At 44.0% G+C, this 20331-nt stretch overlaps 1 protein-coding gene across 2 annotated transcripts in view; it reads left to right on the top strand.

Moving 5' to 3' along the window:
* The window catches only part of LOC139747673 (uncharacterized), a 330027-nt gene that overhangs the window by 128165 nt on the left and 181531 nt on the right, over positions 1–20331 (top strand). The window contains exon 1 of one of the 2 annotated variants that reach the window (XM_071660249.1): positions 5721–5931. The exons of the other annotated variant lie outside the window; for it this stretch is intronic. Within the exon in view, the coding sequence (XP_071516350.1) occupies positions 5917–5931 (15 nt within the window). The 5' untranslated portion in view covers positions 5721–5916. Of the gene's footprint in view, positions 1–5720; positions 5932–20331 lie in introns of those variants that run through there. 2 annotated transcript variants of the gene reach the window in all.

The following is a 20331-nucleotide window of genomic DNA, read 5'->3' as shown; positions in this document are numbered from 1 at the left end:
GGTGATGGTGGTGGTATAGTGATGGGTTTGGTGATGGTAGTTTAGTGGTGGTAGTGATGGTGGTGGCATAATGATGGTGGTGATGGTGGTAGTAGTTCAGTCGTTGTGATGGTGGTAGTAATAGTATAGTGGTGGTAGTGTAATGGTGATAGTGGTGGTAGTGGTAGCGTAATGGTGATAGTGGTAGTACAGTGATGGGTTTGGTGATGGTAGTATAGTGGTGCTAGTGGTGATGGTATCATAGTGATGGTGGTTGGTTAGTGGTTAGAGCGATAGTGATGGTAGTGTCGCAGTATCCGTGATGGTGAAAGCGACATTTATTGATAGTGGTGAGGGTGATGACCAGTAATTGGTAATTAGCAATTGGTAATGGTTCCAACAGGAGTAGTTCTGTTGGAAGCCAGTGTTGAAGAGGGTTTGGCACCAATGATGGCGAGAACCAGATTGTTGGTGGAACTAGGAACAAGTGTTGGTGATCGCCATAGTGGTGGCGATTCGAGAGGCAATGATGGCGAAAGCCAGAGCGGTGGTGGCGCTCGGCTGCAAATGGTGATATAGGCCTTAAGAGAAGTGCGGTGGCAACAGTGGTGTCAGAGGCCGTGGCGGTGGCAGCAGTGGGGTCAGGTTGGTCATAGTGGTAAACAGGGACAACAACAGATGAAGATGGTACAGTCGGAAGGACTAAAAGTGGTCGTGGTGGTCGTATTGCTGGCAGCTACGGTCGTAGTTGCAATAATGATAATGAAATGATTAAGTGATCATGATGATGATAATGATGATTATAATAACCTGTTTTATACCAAAGTACCTTTGCCGATGTAGCGAGGCAACGTCAAGAACACACTAAAAATGGCTTATTTTATGTTAGTTGAGACGGCACTCATCCCATTAACGCTATATATAAATATATATATATATATATATAGATATATATACCCTAGACTGAGTCAGGTACGCATTTTATCAACCAACCTCTAAAGGTGGATGAACAGCTGGATTGACTGTGGACCAACTGCCGCAACCAGGATTCGAACCTATGCACTCGACCATGGGCGGCCCGTGAATGCGTCATGGTCAGGACCGCTACACCGCTACACATCCATCCTTCAGCTGTCAGAGTAAAATGCATGGGGAACTATAGACCACCAGTCAGTCACTGCTGAGCCTCACTGACCACTTCACTGATCGCGTCGTATACCCTCGGCTCATGCCACTGTAAGCACGTCACAGCTTAAACGATCGTGATGGATTTCGGGTATTTATATGATAGCGGTCGTATGTGTATATATATATACCCTTGATAATGATGATGTCTGTATCATGATTAGATCCATTTGTAAATATAGTAAATGTAAATTCACGTGATGATGGTAAATGACTTAAAGTTGGGGGAGGGAGAAGATGGGGGAAGAGATAGGACAGATCGTACAGATGGCAATGGCGGTTTTGGTGGTTCTCAAGCCAACACATTCAGTGGTCTTGAGAGCTGAGGGTAGATAGAAGAAGGTGAGGCAGAGACTACAAGAGGAGGGGAGTTAGATGACGAGTGAGGCTGTATGAGGAGCGCAGTGGGCGGAGGAAGGACTCCAAGAGGAAGAGCAGCAAAGGAAGAGGATGGGAGAGAGGGAAAGAGGAAGTGGTTTTCAAGATTAGGGACCATAGAAAATGGAGGGGTTGGCCAGGAAGACAGGAAAAGGAAGACACTGAGAATAGGAGGCTGTGGAGAGGAGAAGGCAGGAAGTGGAGGCACGTAGGACTGGAAGTGGACTACGGACGATAGTCTGGGAGGAGGAATGGCAGAAGGGGATGTGGTCGCTGAGGAGAGGATATAGAGAGGAGGGAGAGGTGAGCCAGGAGAAATAGGGGAATGAGCGAGGGAGAAAGAAGGAGGGGAAAGTGGTTAGGCAAGAGGGAAAGGAATACGGATGAGATGAGTAGAGGGTAGGTGAAGGAGGGACGTGAGGAAAAGGGCAGATGGGGAGGGACATGAGGAAGGGAGGCGATGGGGGAGGACATGAGGAAAAGAGGTGATGGGATGGACATGAGGATGGATGACTGAGTAGGAGGAAGAGAGGGATGAATGGATAGGGGACGGAAGGAATCCATGGACAGGGGAGGACAAGAAGTGAAAGATGCTTTGAAGAAGGAAAAGAAGAATATAGGTCGGAGGGACGACATGGGGAGGAGATATGGGGAGACAGAATGTGGCTGGAGAGGCGATGGGGAAGAAACGTGTAGGGAACAAGGGATGGAGGAGGGAGGGGGGGGAGGGAGGACGTGAATTGGAGGGAAGAGGACGAGGGAGGAGGGACAGATGGAGGCCTGACACGGTTGGGTACGGTATGTTTAAACGGGATGCGGAACGATATTCATGACAAACCATTTAATGTGTCATAACCAAGGCAGTGTTTGCTCACGACAGGGCAGAGGATATAGTACTCTGTAGTCACTCCTTTTTCTTTTGAATAAAGCAACCGAGAGGAGAGTAACATTACAACTGGAGTTCCATGACTGGGTTAATGATAGATATCCCTCATTCCCACTCGTGTGATGCATAATTACGAGACCCCCTTCACGAAAGGTACGAATATTATCAAACTTTCATACACTCGATGTAGAACCGTCCTTTTTCAACCCTTTCGAATGAAAGCAATTTAAATCCTTCTCTCATTCACCCAATGCCAACATATTTCACATGCAAATGTTCCTATGGGATTGAATGTTACGAATAAGCCGTTTGACATAATCCTCTGTAAACATACATTGTACTGGGGAAACCTTAGAGAAAAGTAACCCAGCAGTCAGCTCATAAATAAAACTGAATATCAAACAGGAAATTTGAGGCTGCAGAAGGCAGCTAGGCCTGGATGGAGGTACTGGGCGCAAGCTGCCTCGAGGGCTGTCTTCAGGGAGCCAGAGCGAGGCTCCAGTTAGCCAGAGCGAGGCTCCAGTTAGCCAGAGCGAGGCTCCAGTCAGCCAGAGCGAGGCTCCAGTCAGCCAGAGTGAGGCCCCAGTTAGCTAGAGTGAAGCTCCAGTTAGCCAGAGCGAGGCTCCAGTTAGCTAGAGTGAAGCTCCAGTTAGCCAGAGCGAGGCTCCAGTTAGCCAGAGCGAGGCTCCAGTCAGCCAGAGTGAGGCCCCAGTTAGCCAGAGTGAAGCTCCAGTTAGCCAGAGCGAGGCTCCAGTTAGCCAGAGTGAGGCTCCAGTCAGCCAGAGCGAGGCTCCAGTTAGCCAGAGCGAGGCTCCAGTTAGCCAGAGCGAAGCTCCAGTTAGCCAGAGCGAGGCTCCAGTTAGCCAGAGCGAGGCTCCAGTTAACCAATGTGGAGTTTTGGTCAGCCAATGTGGTGGACCTTCAGCTGACTAATGTGTGGCACCAGCCAGGCAGAATGAAGCAGAATGTGTGTATGCGTGTGTGTGTGTGTGTGTGTGTGTAAGACAAGCATGGTTGTCTACAACTAAACCAGAGATGAACATGATAATCTATGGCTCTTAGTTACTATACCTGTAAGAGACTTTAGTTCTAAAAAGACATAAAAAAAAAGATTAGTCCCCCATAAAACAAACATAAGAAAATGGGAAGAAAGAATGAGACAATGGAATCTGGAATTTTGAATTACGGTAACCCAAACCATTGTCAAGAATGTGGGGGGAAAAAACACAGCGTATTCCCTACTACTACTGCTGCTGCTGTGTGAGACGTGTTATTGCCAATATGATTCATATCACTACAGGTTTCTGAAAGAGATATACAACTCTGAATGAAATATCAAAAGTAAATCTTCTTTTATTCATATTTGAGATATACAACTCTGTGAATAGAATATCAAAAAAGAATCTTTCTTTATTCATATTTCATCTACATCAAATGTTCATGATCTAGTTTGTGAATGAAGTACGCAACCAAATAACAAAGAACATCTTGGGTTCTATGTAGGCTACATGGTGGTAATCTGTAGCGTAGATGGTCCTTCCTACAGTAACTGATAGGCTGTACGTAGACTACGTACTGGTAGCCTTAGTAGCCTATTAGGTCGACCAAACACAGTACCTAATGGGTTGTACATAGACTATATAGCTGTAGCCTAATGGGTTATCTACACACGGTAACTAATGGCTAGTACGAAGACTACATTAGCTAGTAGCCTAAGTAGCGTATTAGATCATGCACACAACAATGAATAGGCTGGACATAGCAGTAGCCAGAAATGAATGGGCTGGACATAGACTACATAGCAGTATTGCCCGTAGTCTGAGCAGCTGAAGTGGCAACTACACCCAGCCTCTTGAGTGAGACATGGACTCCGTAGCAGATAGTCTTAGCAGACAGTGCTATTGTGTCCCGCCCCAAGTATTAATTAGGCTATGTTAATGATTACCACCCCTAGCGACATGCAGTGGTGTTAAGCTCCAATGAACACCAACGATTTAAAAAGGAGGGATCACACTTTCAGAGCTGTTGTTCAACAACCATGCTGGTTGTTCTGGAGAGAAACATTTATAACAAACTCATGTTGAATATATTTTGAATCGTTTCATTACATTCTACCATCTGTACATCCTAGCTCAGTTATCTCTCAGAGCAGCACTAGTACAAAAGAATATCAATATAAAAAGGTATGTTAGAGCATGACAAAATCCAACTAGATTATGTATAAATCTAATCATTCTCTTTGGCATGGATTTAAAACTCAAAATTGCCTTGCATAAACGTATATGAAACACAAGCTGGGCCACACTTCGACCCTTGCCGGGCAATTGGGCGAGCCACTCGTGTCGCAGGACTACACAGAGGTGTGTATATATATATATATATATATATATATATATATATATATATATATATATATATATATATATATATATATCGTCCGGGTGGTGAATGTTCTGGTAGCAGCATATCCAGTGGTAAAAAGTCCAGTGACAGCTTAGCCAGTGCGAAATACCAGATGTTCACCCCAACCCCGCCTCCTGTCTCTTCACTGATGATGCAGTGTGTATGTAGTTCTCTTTCCTTGCCGTATCCTCTTGACCAGCACACACACACACACTCGATTGATACAACTATTAAAAAGGATAACAGTCTAGCTTAATGATCTCCCATATAGGGCGTTGACCATTACGTTCAAAGTAGAAAAAAAGGAAAAATATCATTGTTTATACTACATTGTGTCTTGAGTGGCCATGATGTTGTTTATCTCGATTCCCCATTTGGCTCTGGGATGCCTTCTAGTGTGAACCTGACCCCATGGAAGAAGAGGAGGTTTCGATCCTTACCTTGACTCCTCGTCCATCTAAAGTGCCATACAGGAGCTGAAGGACTCGTTTCACAGTACGTAATAGAACTGTTGACAGATGCTTGCAAGGCTTAGACCCCTGGTGGCGACTGTCGTAAACTTCTCTTTGTTTATCTAATGTGGAAATATGCCGTCTGTTTTTGTTTGTTTTTTTCCTAGCGTTAGCTGACTCCATTTGCATGAGGTCACACCACGAGTGAAACGTCACCTTCCGGTGTGTTGTATCATGGTCAATGAACGAAAGTTGTAGAACTTTTCATTCAAAAGGGGTTCATCATACCCCTGCTACTTATTGTAGCGCAGCATTGGCGTAGCATAGAACCTCACAAAAGAACATCGTAGGGTTGCATGATTAATCAGTTATAAGCCAGGTTGAAAGATAGATTAGGATCAGCCTCTCACAAGTAATAGAAGAGGGTCGTTTACAACGCAAACTACCGTCATGCCGGACCATCGTTGGCCATCGTTACCGAGCTCTGCGCGGCGCAAGGACACCTCGAGCTATTTAGGTCATCGTCAGTCTTCGTGCAGCTAGTGAAGTGTGCACAGTGGTGGACGCGTGTGTAAATAGACAGTTCATTCTCCTGTCCACGGTTCAGCAAGACTCGATCGCTATGGCCCCAGCATGCTTCATAACAAGGCAAGACGCTCTCTGTGGTTGTATAGTTGATTAGAGTTATGTATTCATGGCATTAATAGGTGTACCTATACGTCATTCCATTTTGTGTTTTATGTCTTGCGTGGATAAGTGTGAATGAATTGAGTCATTGGACTTGTTCTAGAGCGCGAGAAATCTTTAGAAAAAATGTTCGATGGGTGGTTACATGTGTGTCGTCTATCGCAATTATCTCCGGCAATAAAACATATGAATATATTCACGTAAGAGAAAAATGTTCGATGATTCTAAAGTAATGGTCGACTCGGGTTTCACGAGACTTGAATTTAAGCGTTGTGCAGAGGGTTGAAGCAGAGGGTTCGGAACAGCTTCGTAACACGGTAGGTTAACCATAGCATCGCGGGTCGTGAAGTGTGTTCGGGACTGTCTCGTATAATGGTGAACTAAATCACAGACTGTGTCTTCGACCTCAGTTCCTTGCCTCTCTTACGTATTTTCGAGGATATGTCAATGAATATAATCCGTAACTCTCGACTGAAACGACGTTTGTAGACGTGTCGACAATCCATAACTCATTCATCTGAAACGACAGATTTGAATCGGTGAACCGTTCGTCTCAGCCCGTTCGAAACAGGGTTAGCGACTTAGTCCTGAGTGTATGTCGAATGATGGTCAGAATTATATCGACAAAGTAATCGACATGATCGCGTTATGATTACCTTTACCCAGTACATAATCGGTACGACATTCCGAAAAGCCCGTGTTCGTGAGTTTCACTGTATCGGATAACGTCAGTGACAAGTGGTTCATTCGACCACTGTTGCCAAGCTGAATAACAAGACCATTATTACCATTTACCGTACGAGCTGTCACCTGACCAACCTTACCCATTCATTGTTTACGGATCTGTAATTCCTGGAACGGATGATAATCCAGTACAACAGACTACACCAAATTATGTCTACGACAATTCGTGTATACCCATTTACATGCATGGAAGACCCTCGTGTGTGTAATGATAATAACGGGCCAAGTCGACGGACCTTGACCCGTCCGTCTGTTTGTATACGTGCACGGTCACGGACCTAACTAGGCAGCGCCGTCATTTCTCTCTCTCTCTCTCTCTCTCTCTCTCTCTCTCTCTCTCTCTCTCTCTCTCTCTCTCTGTGTGTGTGTGTGTGTGTGTGTGTGTGTGTGTGTGTGTGTGTAAAGATGTCTAAAACTATCATTAACAATGGCGCTTTTTGTGAATCTGTAAGTATATATATTTTTTTTCTTTTACACTTACGTAAAAACCATTATCGTAACCATGATATTTCTTAGTAATGGTCATTCCAAGGATCTTTAGTCTGCCCAGTGGACGATTTCTTTCTTAGCTATTATAATGAGGTGTGCAGAAGCAGGCGTGAGGTGTGTTCGTTTCGTAGGTATGACCTCCGGTAAGGAGAGCTAGGAAATGAAGATGTTAGTGTTATGTTACCTTTATCTCTTTCAGCCACAGCCTTAACTCAGGATTCGAGTAGCAGGTGAGTACGAAATGCTTCGTAAATGTACATTTATTACAGGAGACGAACACGTTCGTGAGAGAGGGGGTCAAGAGAGTGGTGCTTTTTCACACTTCCTGTGTTGAGGTTTAGAACAAGCTACTCCCTGTGTCTTTGGGTGTTATTGCCTCTGTATATCCCTCAGTAGGTCCTGTTTTAGTTATGGTTGCTCTTCCTTCGCGTTGTAACAACTTCGCCAGGAGATCTGTGGGTGCTCATGGCGAACACAAGTTGCGTTTGTCTGTTTTGTAATCTCTCGTATAAGTCTCTTTGCAGCTGTAGAGTGACGTTCATTTATCAAAAGGAGACTTGATCTGTAGGCTTTCGTAGCTCTTTTAGAAGCATGTGTAGACTCTTTGTCTTTCTGTCAACGGAGACGATCCACTGTGCCCCAGTGGTAGCGTGGAGAGTGTCACTGAGGGTGGAGAATGTGGTACGGCAGTGCAAGGGGATGGTATGATGCCTGTAGTATTGCACAGTGGTGTGGGGTATGGTGGGGAAAGTGGGTGTCGCGTGGGCGAGGGGGGGATGTGGTGCGGTGTGTGGCTAACGGTGAAGGACGAGGGTATGGGAGTAGTGAGTGGATGTTGGTCGGCGCAAGACGAGGGAGATGGTACGGAGGAGGATGGGTGGTGGTGTTAGGGGGAAGAAGACGATGAGGTGGGTGGGTAAGGGTGTCAGGACGATGAAGATGGGACGAAGGATGATTCATGATGTCAGGGTGATGAGGGAGATTATACAGTGGAGGGATAGTGGTGCAGAGTGATGAAGGAGACGGTGTGGTGTAAGGGTAATGAAGGGAATGATAGATGATGAACATGATAAAGTGGAGGGTAGAGCAGAATTGAACTTCCTATGGTGAACACCCGATGCCCTGTTTTGTTCAAGGTGAAGGAGTAATTCAGATAAACACTGAACCAAGCAAAAACATCTTCATAAGGTATTTATCTTGAATAATGAACAAATACTGAAACACATTAACTGAATATAATCTTAGATCTTAACCCCTTAGTGTATATAAGAGATAGAGGACTCAACACCTCATAGGTTCCACAGATTGACAGTAACTTGGGCTGTTTGGTAGTCCAGGCCGACTTGAGTCTCGACTGTCCCCACACAAACACACACACACAGACACTGAACTGTCCCCTCTGGGATGATCCGACTTGGCGCTAGGGCTTGATATACGGCACCAGACGGACGGACTTCCAACGCAGTGTCGTCCATCCGTGTGGTGACCTCGCCGTCCTTAGGCGACGCTTCCAGTGTCCGTGGAAGACCATCCTCTCTCTCTCCCTTTCCCTCCTCCTCAGCTGACGTCCTTGGGTGAATGTTAGGCCACTACAGACAGGCCTCTGTCGGCTGGTGAGCACCACGACTCCAGTCGCCTCAGCTCACGGGAGATCACTCACTCCTCACACGCATCAGGGCTGAAACAAAAAAAATATTTCTGAGACATTTGGATATATAATAGTTTACCCTGACTCTTTGTCTTTACAATCGTTTTTCATGAATAACTAGACAAAATCAACGCCCCAGACTAATCTCTATAATTTAGCATAACTGACGAATTGCCTTGCAACCCACACTAATACATCTAACACAAAAGACAAAGTGCTTACAAACCATGCTAAAACATATCACTATTATTTGATAGTGAAATACTCCCATTTCTAACTAATCACTGAAGTAAAATGTAAGTAGAACTCTTTCACACACATTAGATAATTCACAGAGACTTTAGATAAGGTTGTTCGACTGTTACATATTCTTAACAAGACATTGGACTATAGCACTGCAGCTACTTATGCTCTCCCACACAAAGTGAATTCCTGCCACTGCTGCACCTACCCAGTTGATAACACTATACAAGGGATTTTAAAACACCTTTCATGCCTATGTAGACTTAGAATGACCCACTACCCTTGAACTTCTGGTGTAATCGATAAACATGATCACTATCTATCTGTGTCTGCACTCCATCATGTCTTGCTGCTTTCTACTCTTCAGTCTACCATGTCTCGCTTTCCACTCTTCAGTCTGTCATGGCCTTTCCTTAGTTCCTCCTAAATCAATCAGCTCTCTGCCCTAGACTTCTTCATCAGTTGTGATTGTGGCTTCGGGAAACGATGAAACTACCATAGTTGGAGGTATTGCTTTTTGTCTATACGTCTATGGTTATTGACTATGGAGGTCTGCATGCTATTTGGAAGTGAGCGTTCATATGTAGTATATTCGTACATACGTGTGTGTGTGTGTGTGTGTGTGTGTGTGTGTGTGTGTGTGTGTGTGTGTGTGATCATCACAAGTCCGTGATGATAGTTATGAAGGTGAAATCGCACTTCAGTAGGAGTTCATACAGTTTCATTTGACATGTAATTTTTCCATACATGTGGCACGACATGCTTCGTGGAGACAGTCCACCTCACCAGGTGCCAGTACTTAACAAAGTCATTTAAATCCCAACATCACAATTGAGTCCCGCCGTCCAGCACCAATCAGTACAGACCAACCACTGTCTTGCTTTGTCTGGTAGTAACCATTGTGAGGGAAGTGATTAAGGGGGGACACGTGGCGGGAGGTTGACCTGGGAAACTGGGTGTCTTGAACCACAAATTTTATGTCTTCGTGTTTTGTCAATTCTTTCTTAATGATTTGGGTTAATGCTAGGATGGGCTTTAAAACTGCCTGGGGACAAATCAGAGTTCTTAGTATTAGCAATTAAGATAGATTCAATAACATTGCGTGTGGCATAATCAGCAGAGGGGTAAAAAATAACGGGATTTTCAAGATCTATGAGGTGATCATTTTCATGACAATGTTCAGCGATCGCATTTTTGTGGCAATCCTTGAGTACTGTATGACGGTGCCAGTAACACCTCTCCGTTACAGTTTTTCGGTCTGGCCTATATATATATCTTTACGTGTCTTGCATTTGACGGCGTAAACACTCCCAATTGTTGCATGATTTGGCCTACTGTTCACCAAGGTCTTACTGATGGTGTTATTGTACTGAAAAGCAACATTGTAAGCACTGTTTTTTAGAATATGTCTTAGATTAGCTAAGTTGGGAGAATAGGGCAACACTAAACATTTAGACTTATCCTTATTTGTCACATTTTCCATGGGGAAACCCTCTGAGTCTGATTCTTAGTAACATATTCATGGAATATTTTGAGACTGAAATTTGAACTTCAGTCAATAATCTTTCAAAAGTCTTGTTTAGATACGTGGATGATGTGTGGCCCTTGTGGCCATCCTCCTAAGATTGTGATGTTTTCTTTAATGAATTAGATAACATCCACCCTACTATCAAATTCAAGATTGAATGGTAAAAAGAAGGCAAACTGCCCTTTCTTGATGTGTTGATGAATAGAGAATCTAATCATATGTCCTTTAAAATCTACAGGAAGCCTACCAACTCTGAGAGCAATACTCATTATTTCTCTGTACATGATTCTTCTATAAGAATGTCTGTAGTTATGTCTAAGTTTTTAAGACCACTACGAATATGTGATCCCATAGGTCTGGTAGACGAATGTAATCATATAAGACGTATCTTTAGGCAGTTATATTATTCCAATTGGTTTGTGAACAAAGCTTACTGGAAAGCTAGCAAGATATTTTATGCTTCTTGTAACAAAAATGTGACAAATAAGGGTAAGTCTAAATGTTTACTGTTGCCCTATTCCCCCAACTTAGCTAATCTAAGACATGTTCTAAAAAAAAACAGTGCTTGTAATGTTGCTTTCTAGTACAATAACACCATCATTAAGACCTTACTAAATATTTGTCCAAATTATGCAACAATTGCGAATGTTTATGCAGTCAAATGCAAGGCATGTAAAGATATTTATGCATGCCAGACCGCAAAAACTGTAACGGAGAGATGTTATTGGCACCGTCATACAGTACGCAGGGATGACCACAAAAATGCGATCGCTACACATTGTCATGAAAACGATCACCCTGGCCATAGATCTTGAAAATCCCGTCAATTCATACCCCTCTGCTGATTATGCCACGCGCAGTTTTATTGAATCTGTCTTAATTGCCAGAACTAAGAACTTTAGTTTGTCCCAAGGCAATTTTCAAGCCCATCCTAGCATTAACCAAATCATTATGGGAGAATTGACAAAACACGAAAACATGAAACAAAAGTTGCTCAACACACACACACACACACACACACACACACACACAAGCAGCAGGGAAAAGGGGGGCGTTGGACACACACACACACACACACACACAAGCAGCAGTGAAAAGGGGGGCGTTGGACACACACACACACACACACACACACAGTTACCCAAGTCAACCCCCGCCACGTGACCCGCCTTAATCACTCACCCTTACAACGGTTACTACCAGACAAAGCGGACATTGTACTGATTGGTGCTGGACGGCGGGACTCAAGTGTGATGTTGGGAATTAAATAACTTTGTTAAGTACTGGCACCTGATGAGGTGGGTTGTCTGTACGAAACATGTCGTGCCACATGTATAGAAAAATTATATGTTAAATAAAATTGTATGAACTATTGAAGTGCAATTTCACCTTCATATATATATATATATATATATATATATATATATATATATATATATATATATATATATATATATATATATATGATGTGTATGTGAAAAGTAGTTGACGAAACAGAGTAAACTCGTTAAAGAGCTACTTGTTTAAGATGAGTCCGTCCTACCCCTGCTACTGAGTGGTAGCGCAGCCCCGGAGCTGCAAGAGCCCCTGGAAAAGGGTGTTTGGAAGTACTGTATAATAATAATAATGTACAGCCAAGGCTTAATTTGAAAAGCTTTACGTCTTCCCTCTCCCTCGTTCATGAATCACCGAGAGTTAGAAGTATAAAATCTACGATATATTTATAGGGAAGATAACCCGCTTGATTCATGGTGATCTCATCCGTCAAGGTAATATCCTCCAAGGTAATCTTATCCTCCAAGGTAACCTCATCCTCCAAGGTAACTTTATCCAGTCCTGTTAGATGGCGAAGTTCATCTTGGTTTATTGTTGCACTGCTCACACCGCCTACCACACAAACCTTCCCCCACACACCGCCGCGCGCCGCTCCTCCACCCTCCTCATTGTCTCGCTCATCAACCTGATACCAACACTCACCTTCAACCATTTCCATCATCGCCTTGACACCAGACCGTCTCTTTCATCACTCTGGCACCACCAACCATCTGACACACCCGTCTCCTTCCTCACCCTGACAACACCATCCGTCCTTTATTCCACCGTCTTCATGACACTGACACCACAACTCATCCACCGTATAGATCTCCTTCATCACTTCCATACCGCCACCCATGCCATCTCCATCGGGCTCTTTCCAACACCCATCCACCACACGATCCCCTTTGCCCTTGTCCATCAGCCACACACCACATCCCTTCATCCACACGCCACCTATTCCCACCATCCCACCACAGGTATCATACCATCCCCCCCACACTTCCCTGCCTCATTACCCACCCACAGTGATACTTCCCACACTATCCTGAGACCATTCTCCAGCCTCCATCACCACATCCCCACCAGCTTGCATCACTGCCCAAGCCGTGCACCACACAACATCCTACACCAGATGCTGCGCCCCGTGTCACACCTCACACCGTGACTATCTTACCACTCAGTCCATCGCACCGCCCTGCCTCGCTGCTTCCGCTCCACACCCTCAGTCGCACAACCCAACGAGACTAACCACTCCCACACCACTACTACGACCCCTATGATCTTCCACATCAGTGTCCACCGCTCTACAAACCCTCACAACCCCAAGATGTACCATCCACCACTAAGCCCCCTACACCTCATTTCCCCAAACCAACTCGAGGTTCTCGCTATCCCCTTTCCCTACCTCCTCCCCCTCACGGCCAGAAGCAGCGGTTGGGTTGGCCAGCACTACTTCCCTAATGAGTCTGGCTAACACGTGCTCAGGTTTCCAGGACGCAACGTCAGTTCCCTTGGTAATGGACGCACGGAAAATGAGATTCACGTGAATGTTTTTTTCTTTTAATTTTTGAAGAACAACAACAGCAAAAAATGAACGAGCGAGAGCACGTAAATTTTAGGAAGGGGGGGAGGTGTGTGGGGGAGGGAGTTGTCACTCACGTAAATATTTTAGGGAAGTGCCACACACAAACTTTTTTGAGAAGGGAGACTTTAGACTTCTCCCGAGTTATTGTGTATTGATTATCATTGATTAATGGAAGTAAAAACAATAGCGAGGGAAGCGATGAGAGGGAGTTAGACCCATGTTGCACGTTGGGGGAGAGAGAGAGGCTGTTGCGCGGTGGTGGCGGGTGTTTGGGAGTGGGGTGGGGTGGCTCCAACTGAGGCTTAAATGGAGGGGAGGTGGTTAGTAGGGGGAGGGTTGTGTGAGAGACTTTAATGTAGTGGCGATGGTTAATGGTGGAGGTGAGAGGCAGCGCAATGACCAAAAAACGAAGAGCAGATTAACACGATACTTTCTTGCAGCGATCAATTTTGTCATCATTTATCCCACGTTATCGCCGCTGCTGTAGACCTATTGATCAGAATATACCTCAGGGGAATGATTTCGTTTTTGAATAACATCATCAAATCCTAAAATACCTTTACGCTCTCAAGGAAAAGGGAAGGGAAGTTTGCAGGTGGCAAGAGAGGTGGCAAGAGTGACTGACTCATCATCTGTGGTGCAAAAGACGAGGAGGAAGAAGAGGAGGATGAGGAAGAGGAGGAAGAGGTATAGGGAGGAGAGGGTAGAGGGAAGGTCGTGGTAGCCCATTAGGTGACAATTTACGCCCAGGCCAGCGTCTCTCGTGTTGAGTTTACCCTCACTGGTCACGCGCCCCAGGGGCGCCGCGGCCCTCCACCAGGGGGAAGTGTTGCCAGGTCCGTGCAACAGGAGGAAGTGTTGCCAGGTCAGTGCAACAGGAGGAAGTGTTGCCAGGAACGTGGACCAGAGGGAAGTGTTTCCAGGTCCGTGGACCAGGAGGAAGTGTTGCTAGGTCCATGCACCAAATTGGTAGTGTTGCCAGACCCGTGCACCAGAGGGGAAGTGTTGGCAGGCCCATTCACCAAAGGGTAGTGTTGCCAGACCCATGCACTAGGAGAGTGTTGCTTAGTCTAGAAACAAAGGGAAGGGTTGCCAGTCCATACACCACGGAGTGTTGCCGGCCCCATACACTGGGGGGAAGTGGATATCTGCCAATCCAAGACCACACAGGCCACCTTGGATCATTGTTCCTCCCATCACAGAAGTCCAAGACATTAAACATACATGACCTCTCCACGCACCATATTGTCTCTCACGCTGTATTGTCTCCCGCTGGACTAGTGTTTCCTATGCAAATACTCATTCATTTGCTTCCTGATTATTTTCTTTTTCTCTCATCGTCACCTCAATCCCTTGCGGATATAAAATCGAACCTGCGCACACCCATCACCGTAAATGGTCATCCACTATCACCCAGCAAAACAATATTCCCTTCACCTGTGACAATATTCCCATCACCTAGGCCAATATTCCCCTCGCCTAGAGCAATATTTCGATCATCTAAGACCCACACATGATATTCCCACCCTAAACAATAGCTATAAACATATCATACGCTATCTGAACAATTACCATCACAATTTTTGGACAGGAAAAAGAATATCTTGATATCCTTTCCAAACAACTCTTTTACTCCAACCTAACCTACGCCTCACCTGCCCGGTCATAAACTCTTTCAAAGATCAAGTATGAGGAAACTGTAAACCACACAAGACACAGCTTTCGGAGCAGTCTCCTCTCACTTAACTTTCACAGACATTCACCAACTGCACAAGAAAACAAGAATTCACCCAAGACCATCTCACCACAAAATGATCAGCACCACATTCTCTGCAACAACATTGGCTTAGACCAATCTCAATCAAACTGCTTCATAACCAACCCCACGGAGAAATACAAATCTTACCCCGTTGCTGCACACTTCATATACCCACCTCCTACAGAAATAACCAGAATATTGGCTAGACGTATATACACTATAATGACTCAACAAGCACCAAGCAACCTCCCTCCCAACCTAGTCTTGAACTTCACTAGGCATTCAACTACTTTGAAACGACAGTTCCCAGGCATGTACGACCTACGCTTTCTCATCTGCTGTCTGGACGCCTTCCATCACCCAGCACGACAAACACCGATTCAACAGGTCACACAGAGGACCTCGCATACCCAAGATGCAATTTCCGCACTGTTGACACTGACGACTTAGTCTTCAATTGTCCCGCACTCGCTTAACAAAGACATATACATAACATCACTCTTCCTGACCTGTGGTTCCTCCCTGCGTGTCGTAGAAGGCGGCTAAAAGGGGAGGGAGCGGGTGGCTGGAAATCCTCCCCTCTCGTTTTTTTTTTTTTTTTTTTTTTTTTAATTTTCCAAAAGAAGGAACAGAGAAGGGGGCCAGGTGAGGATATTCCCTCTAAGGCCCAGTCCTCTGTTCATAGCGCTACCTCGCTGATGCGGGAAATGGCGAATAGTACGAAAGAAAGAAATATATATATGTATATATATATATATATATATATATATATATATATATATTGGATAGATAGATGTATATATAATGATCACACTTGTCCGTGATGATAGGATGAAGGTGAAATCGCACTTCAGTAGTTCATACAATTCTATTTAACGTGTGATTTTTCTATACATGTGGCACGACATGTTTTATGGAGACAATCTACCTCATCAGATGCCAGTCCTTGACAGAGTTATCTAAATCCCGCCGTCCAACACCAGTCTCTCTACACCAAGCACTGTCTGCTTTGTCAGGTCGTAACCCTTGTAAGGAAGGGTGATTAAGGAGGTGGGGGTGTCACTTGGCGGAGGTTCACTTGGGTAGCTGGGTGTGTCTTGAACAACTTTTTTTTTTATATTTCGTGTTTTGTCAACTCTCTCATAATGATTTGGTTAATGCTAGGATGGGCTTTAGAATTGCATGGGGACAAACTAAAGTTTTTAGTTTTAGGAATTAAGACATATTCACTGACGTTACGTGTGGCATAATCAGCAGAGGGGTGTAAAATAACGGGATTTTCAAGATCAATGAGGTGATCATTTTCATGACAATGTATAGCGATCGCAGTTTTGTGGTCATCCCTGCGTACTGCATGACGGTGCCAATAACACCTCTCCGTTCCAGTTTTACCAGTCTCGCCCACATAGACATATTTACATGCCATGCATTACACTCCCAGTTTGTTGCATTATTTGGCCTACTATTCACTAAGGTCTTATTAATGGTGCTATTGTACCGGAAAGCAACATTACAAGAGCTGTTTTGTAGAACATAAATTAGCTAAGTCGGGAGAAAAGAGCAACACTAAACACTTAGACATCCTTATTTATCCCATTTTTGTTACAGGAAGCATAAAATGTCTTCCTAGCTCTCCAGTAAGCTTTGTTCACAAACCAATTGGGATAATATAACTGCCTAAAGATGCGTCTTATATGACTACATTCACCTACCTGGCCTGTGGGAATCACACATCCATAGTGTTCTTAAACAATAGACATAACTACAGACATCTTTACAGAAGGAACATGTACTGAGAAATAATGAATGTAACTCAGAGTTGGTAGGCTTCCTGTAGATTTTAAAGGACAAATGATCAGATTCTCTATTCATCAACACATCAAGAAAGAGCAGTCTGCCTTCTTTTTCCAATTCAATCTTGAATGTGATAGTTGGGTGGATGTTATCTAATTCATCAAAGAAAACATCACAATCTTGGGAGGATGGCCACAAGGGCCACACATCATCCACGTATCTAAACCAGACTTTCGCATGATTATTGATTGAAGTTAGAATTTCAGTCTCAAAATATTCCATAACTTATTAAGAATTGGACTAAAAGGGTTTCCCGTGGCAAGACTAAATTTCTCTTTATAGGAATTACCTTCATCATCTTGGAAAACATTATTAGAAACACAAAGTTCGACTATCTCAATGAAAGTTTTTTCTGGGCAGGGGCAAGTCAAGACTGAGATCAGGCAATTTCCTCCTTAGATATGTGATGGTTTTGATATGAATTCCCTTTTCACTAATGTACTCATTAATGAAACCATCACATATTTAAGGAAGAAATTGCCCGATTTCAACCTTGACTTGCCCCTACCCATAAAACATTCCATTGACTTAGTTGAGCTTTGTGTTTCTAATAATGTTTTCCGAGATGATGAAGGTGATTTTCATTGACAGAAATTTGTTCTTGCCATGGGAAACCTTCTACGTCCGATTCTTAGTAACTTATTTGTGGAATATCTTGAGACTGAAATGTTAATTTCAATCAATTATCATCTGGAAGTCTTGTTTAGATACGTGGATGATGTGTGGCCCTTGTGGCCATCCTCCCAAGATTGTGATGTTTTCTTTAATGAATTAGATAACATCCACCCAACTATCACATTCAAGATTGAATGGAAAAAAAGAAGGCAAACTGCCCTTTCTTGATGTGTTGATAAATAGAGAATCTGATCATTTGTCCCTTTTAAATCTACAGGAAGCCTACCAACTTTGAATTATATTCATTATTTCTCAGTACATGATCCTTCTGTAAAAATATCTGTAGTTATGTCTGTGTTTTTAAGAGCACTACGGATATGTGATCCCATAGGCCTGGTAGACGACTGTAGTCATATAAGACGTATCTTTAGGCAGCTATATTGTTCCTATTGGTTTGTGAACAAAACTAATTGGAAGGCTAGGACGACATTTTTTATGCTTCTTGTAACAAAGATGTGACAAATAAGGATAAGTCTAAAAGTTTAGTGTTGCCCTATTCTCCCAACTTCGCTAATTTAAGACATGTTCTAAAAAACAGTTCTTGTAATGTTGCTTTTCAATACAATAACACCATCACAAAACCTTGATAAATAGTCGTCCAAATAGTGCAACAACTGGGAGTGTTTACGCAGTCAAATGCAAGACATGTAAATATATTCATGTAGGCCAGACTGGTAAAACTGTAACGGAGAGGTGTTATTGGCACCGTCATGCAGTACGCAGGGATGACCACAAAAATGCGATCGTTAAACATTGTCATGAAAATGATCAACCCCATAGATCTTGCAAATCCCATTATTTCATACCCCTCTGCTGCATATGCCACACGTAATGTCATTGAATGTGTCTTGATTCCTAATACTAAGAACTTTCAATTTGCCCCCAGGTAATTTTAAAGCCCATCCTAGCATTAACCAAAACATTATGAGACAATTGACAAAAGTTGTTCATGACACACCCAGCTACCGCCGTCACCTGACCTCCCTTAATCACTCTCCCTTCGAGAGGTTACAACCAGACAAAGCAGACAGTGCTTGGCCTAGAAGACTGGTGTCGGACGGCGGGAACCAAGTGGGATGTTGGGATTTAAGTAACTTTGTTAAGTACTGTCACCTGATGAGGTGGTGGATTGTCTCCACGAAACATGTCGTGCCACATGGATAGAAAAATTACATGTTAAATGATATTTATGAACTACTGAAGTGCGACTTACTATATATATATATATATATATATATATATATATATATATATATATATATATATATATATATATATATATAAGCAAGACGTGGCAGGTGAGTGCCCCCGCACTAGCCAAACTAGTCCGGCAAGATCTCGTCATAAGTGTTCTTAGGTAGTCTCTCTCTCTCTCTCTCTCTCTCTCTCTCTCTCTCTCTCTCTCTCTCTCTCTCTCTCTCTCTCTCTCTCTGTTCTACCCACCTTGCAAAACTTTTCATAGCATCCAGAAAGAAAATGAGAGAAGAGAGAAGAGAGAGAGAGAGAGAGAGAGAGAGAGAGAGAGAGAGAGAGAGAGAGAGAGAGAGAGAGAGAGAGAGAGTTATCCGAGGGCCGTAGTTCAGGTCAGAGCCTTTGGTCACATTTTTCACCGGCGCTCGGCACAGCGGCGCGCGTGGCAGGGGAGGCGGGTTGGAGGAGGAGGGGAAGGTGTGTGTTGGGTGAGGATGGCACCTGGGTATTGGCCTTGAATAATTGCATTTAATAACTACGGTCGCAGGATCAGCCCTCACGCGTTGCTCTCAGCCTTCCCTTCCATCACCACCACCACACACATGATCGAACCAGATTTTAGACAAAAATCAAAAATTTACTCAAAATGGCATATCTTTTTTTAATCTCTTTTCCCTTTTTTTTCGTCGATGTTTTTTTTGTATTTATTATCATAAGATGGTTTGTTTTGATTCCTCTGGTCTTTGGCCCGCTAGTCTTGATATTGTAGTCTCTCTCTCTCTGTCTCTCTAACACTCTCTCTCTCTCTCTCTCTCTCTCTCTCTCTCTCTCTCTCTCTCTCTCTCTCTCTCTCTCTCTCTCTCTCTCTCTCTCTCTCTCTCTCTCTCTCTCTCTCTCATTCAAATTCTAACGGGGTGACCTTCACTGCACGACTGAAAATTGGCGGTAATGAGACAATGGCAGATTTCTTGAATGCCGTCGATTGTTGGCGCGTTTGTTTTTTTGTCTAATTAACCAATTACCTCGTGGCATTAGTGTGGTAATGACGTTAATTGTGCCACGGGTATTGATTGTGACACCGGGTGTCAAGTGTGGCACATGCGTTCACTCTGGCAATGATGTCTTTTGCGACACGGGCGTTTCACTGTGTCATGGGTGTTCACTGTCGACTGGGCGTTCACTGGCCTTTGGTGGCACTGTCGTTCTCTGTGGTACTGGCGTTCACCATGGCATGGCCACTCTCCTTGGCAGTGATGTTCACTGTGGCATTGCTTTTTCACTGTGACACTGCAGTTGGCCGTGACAGGGATGTTCAAAGCCAGTGGTGT

This window comes from Panulirus ornatus, chromosome 69 (assembly GCF_036320965.1).
Source record: "Panulirus ornatus isolate Po-2019 chromosome 69, ASM3632096v1, whole genome shotgun sequence".
Taxonomy (NCBI): domain Eukaryota; kingdom Metazoa; phylum Arthropoda; class Malacostraca; order Decapoda; family Palinuridae; genus Panulirus; species Panulirus ornatus.
This window is presented reverse-complemented; position numbering and strand designations above follow the sequence as displayed.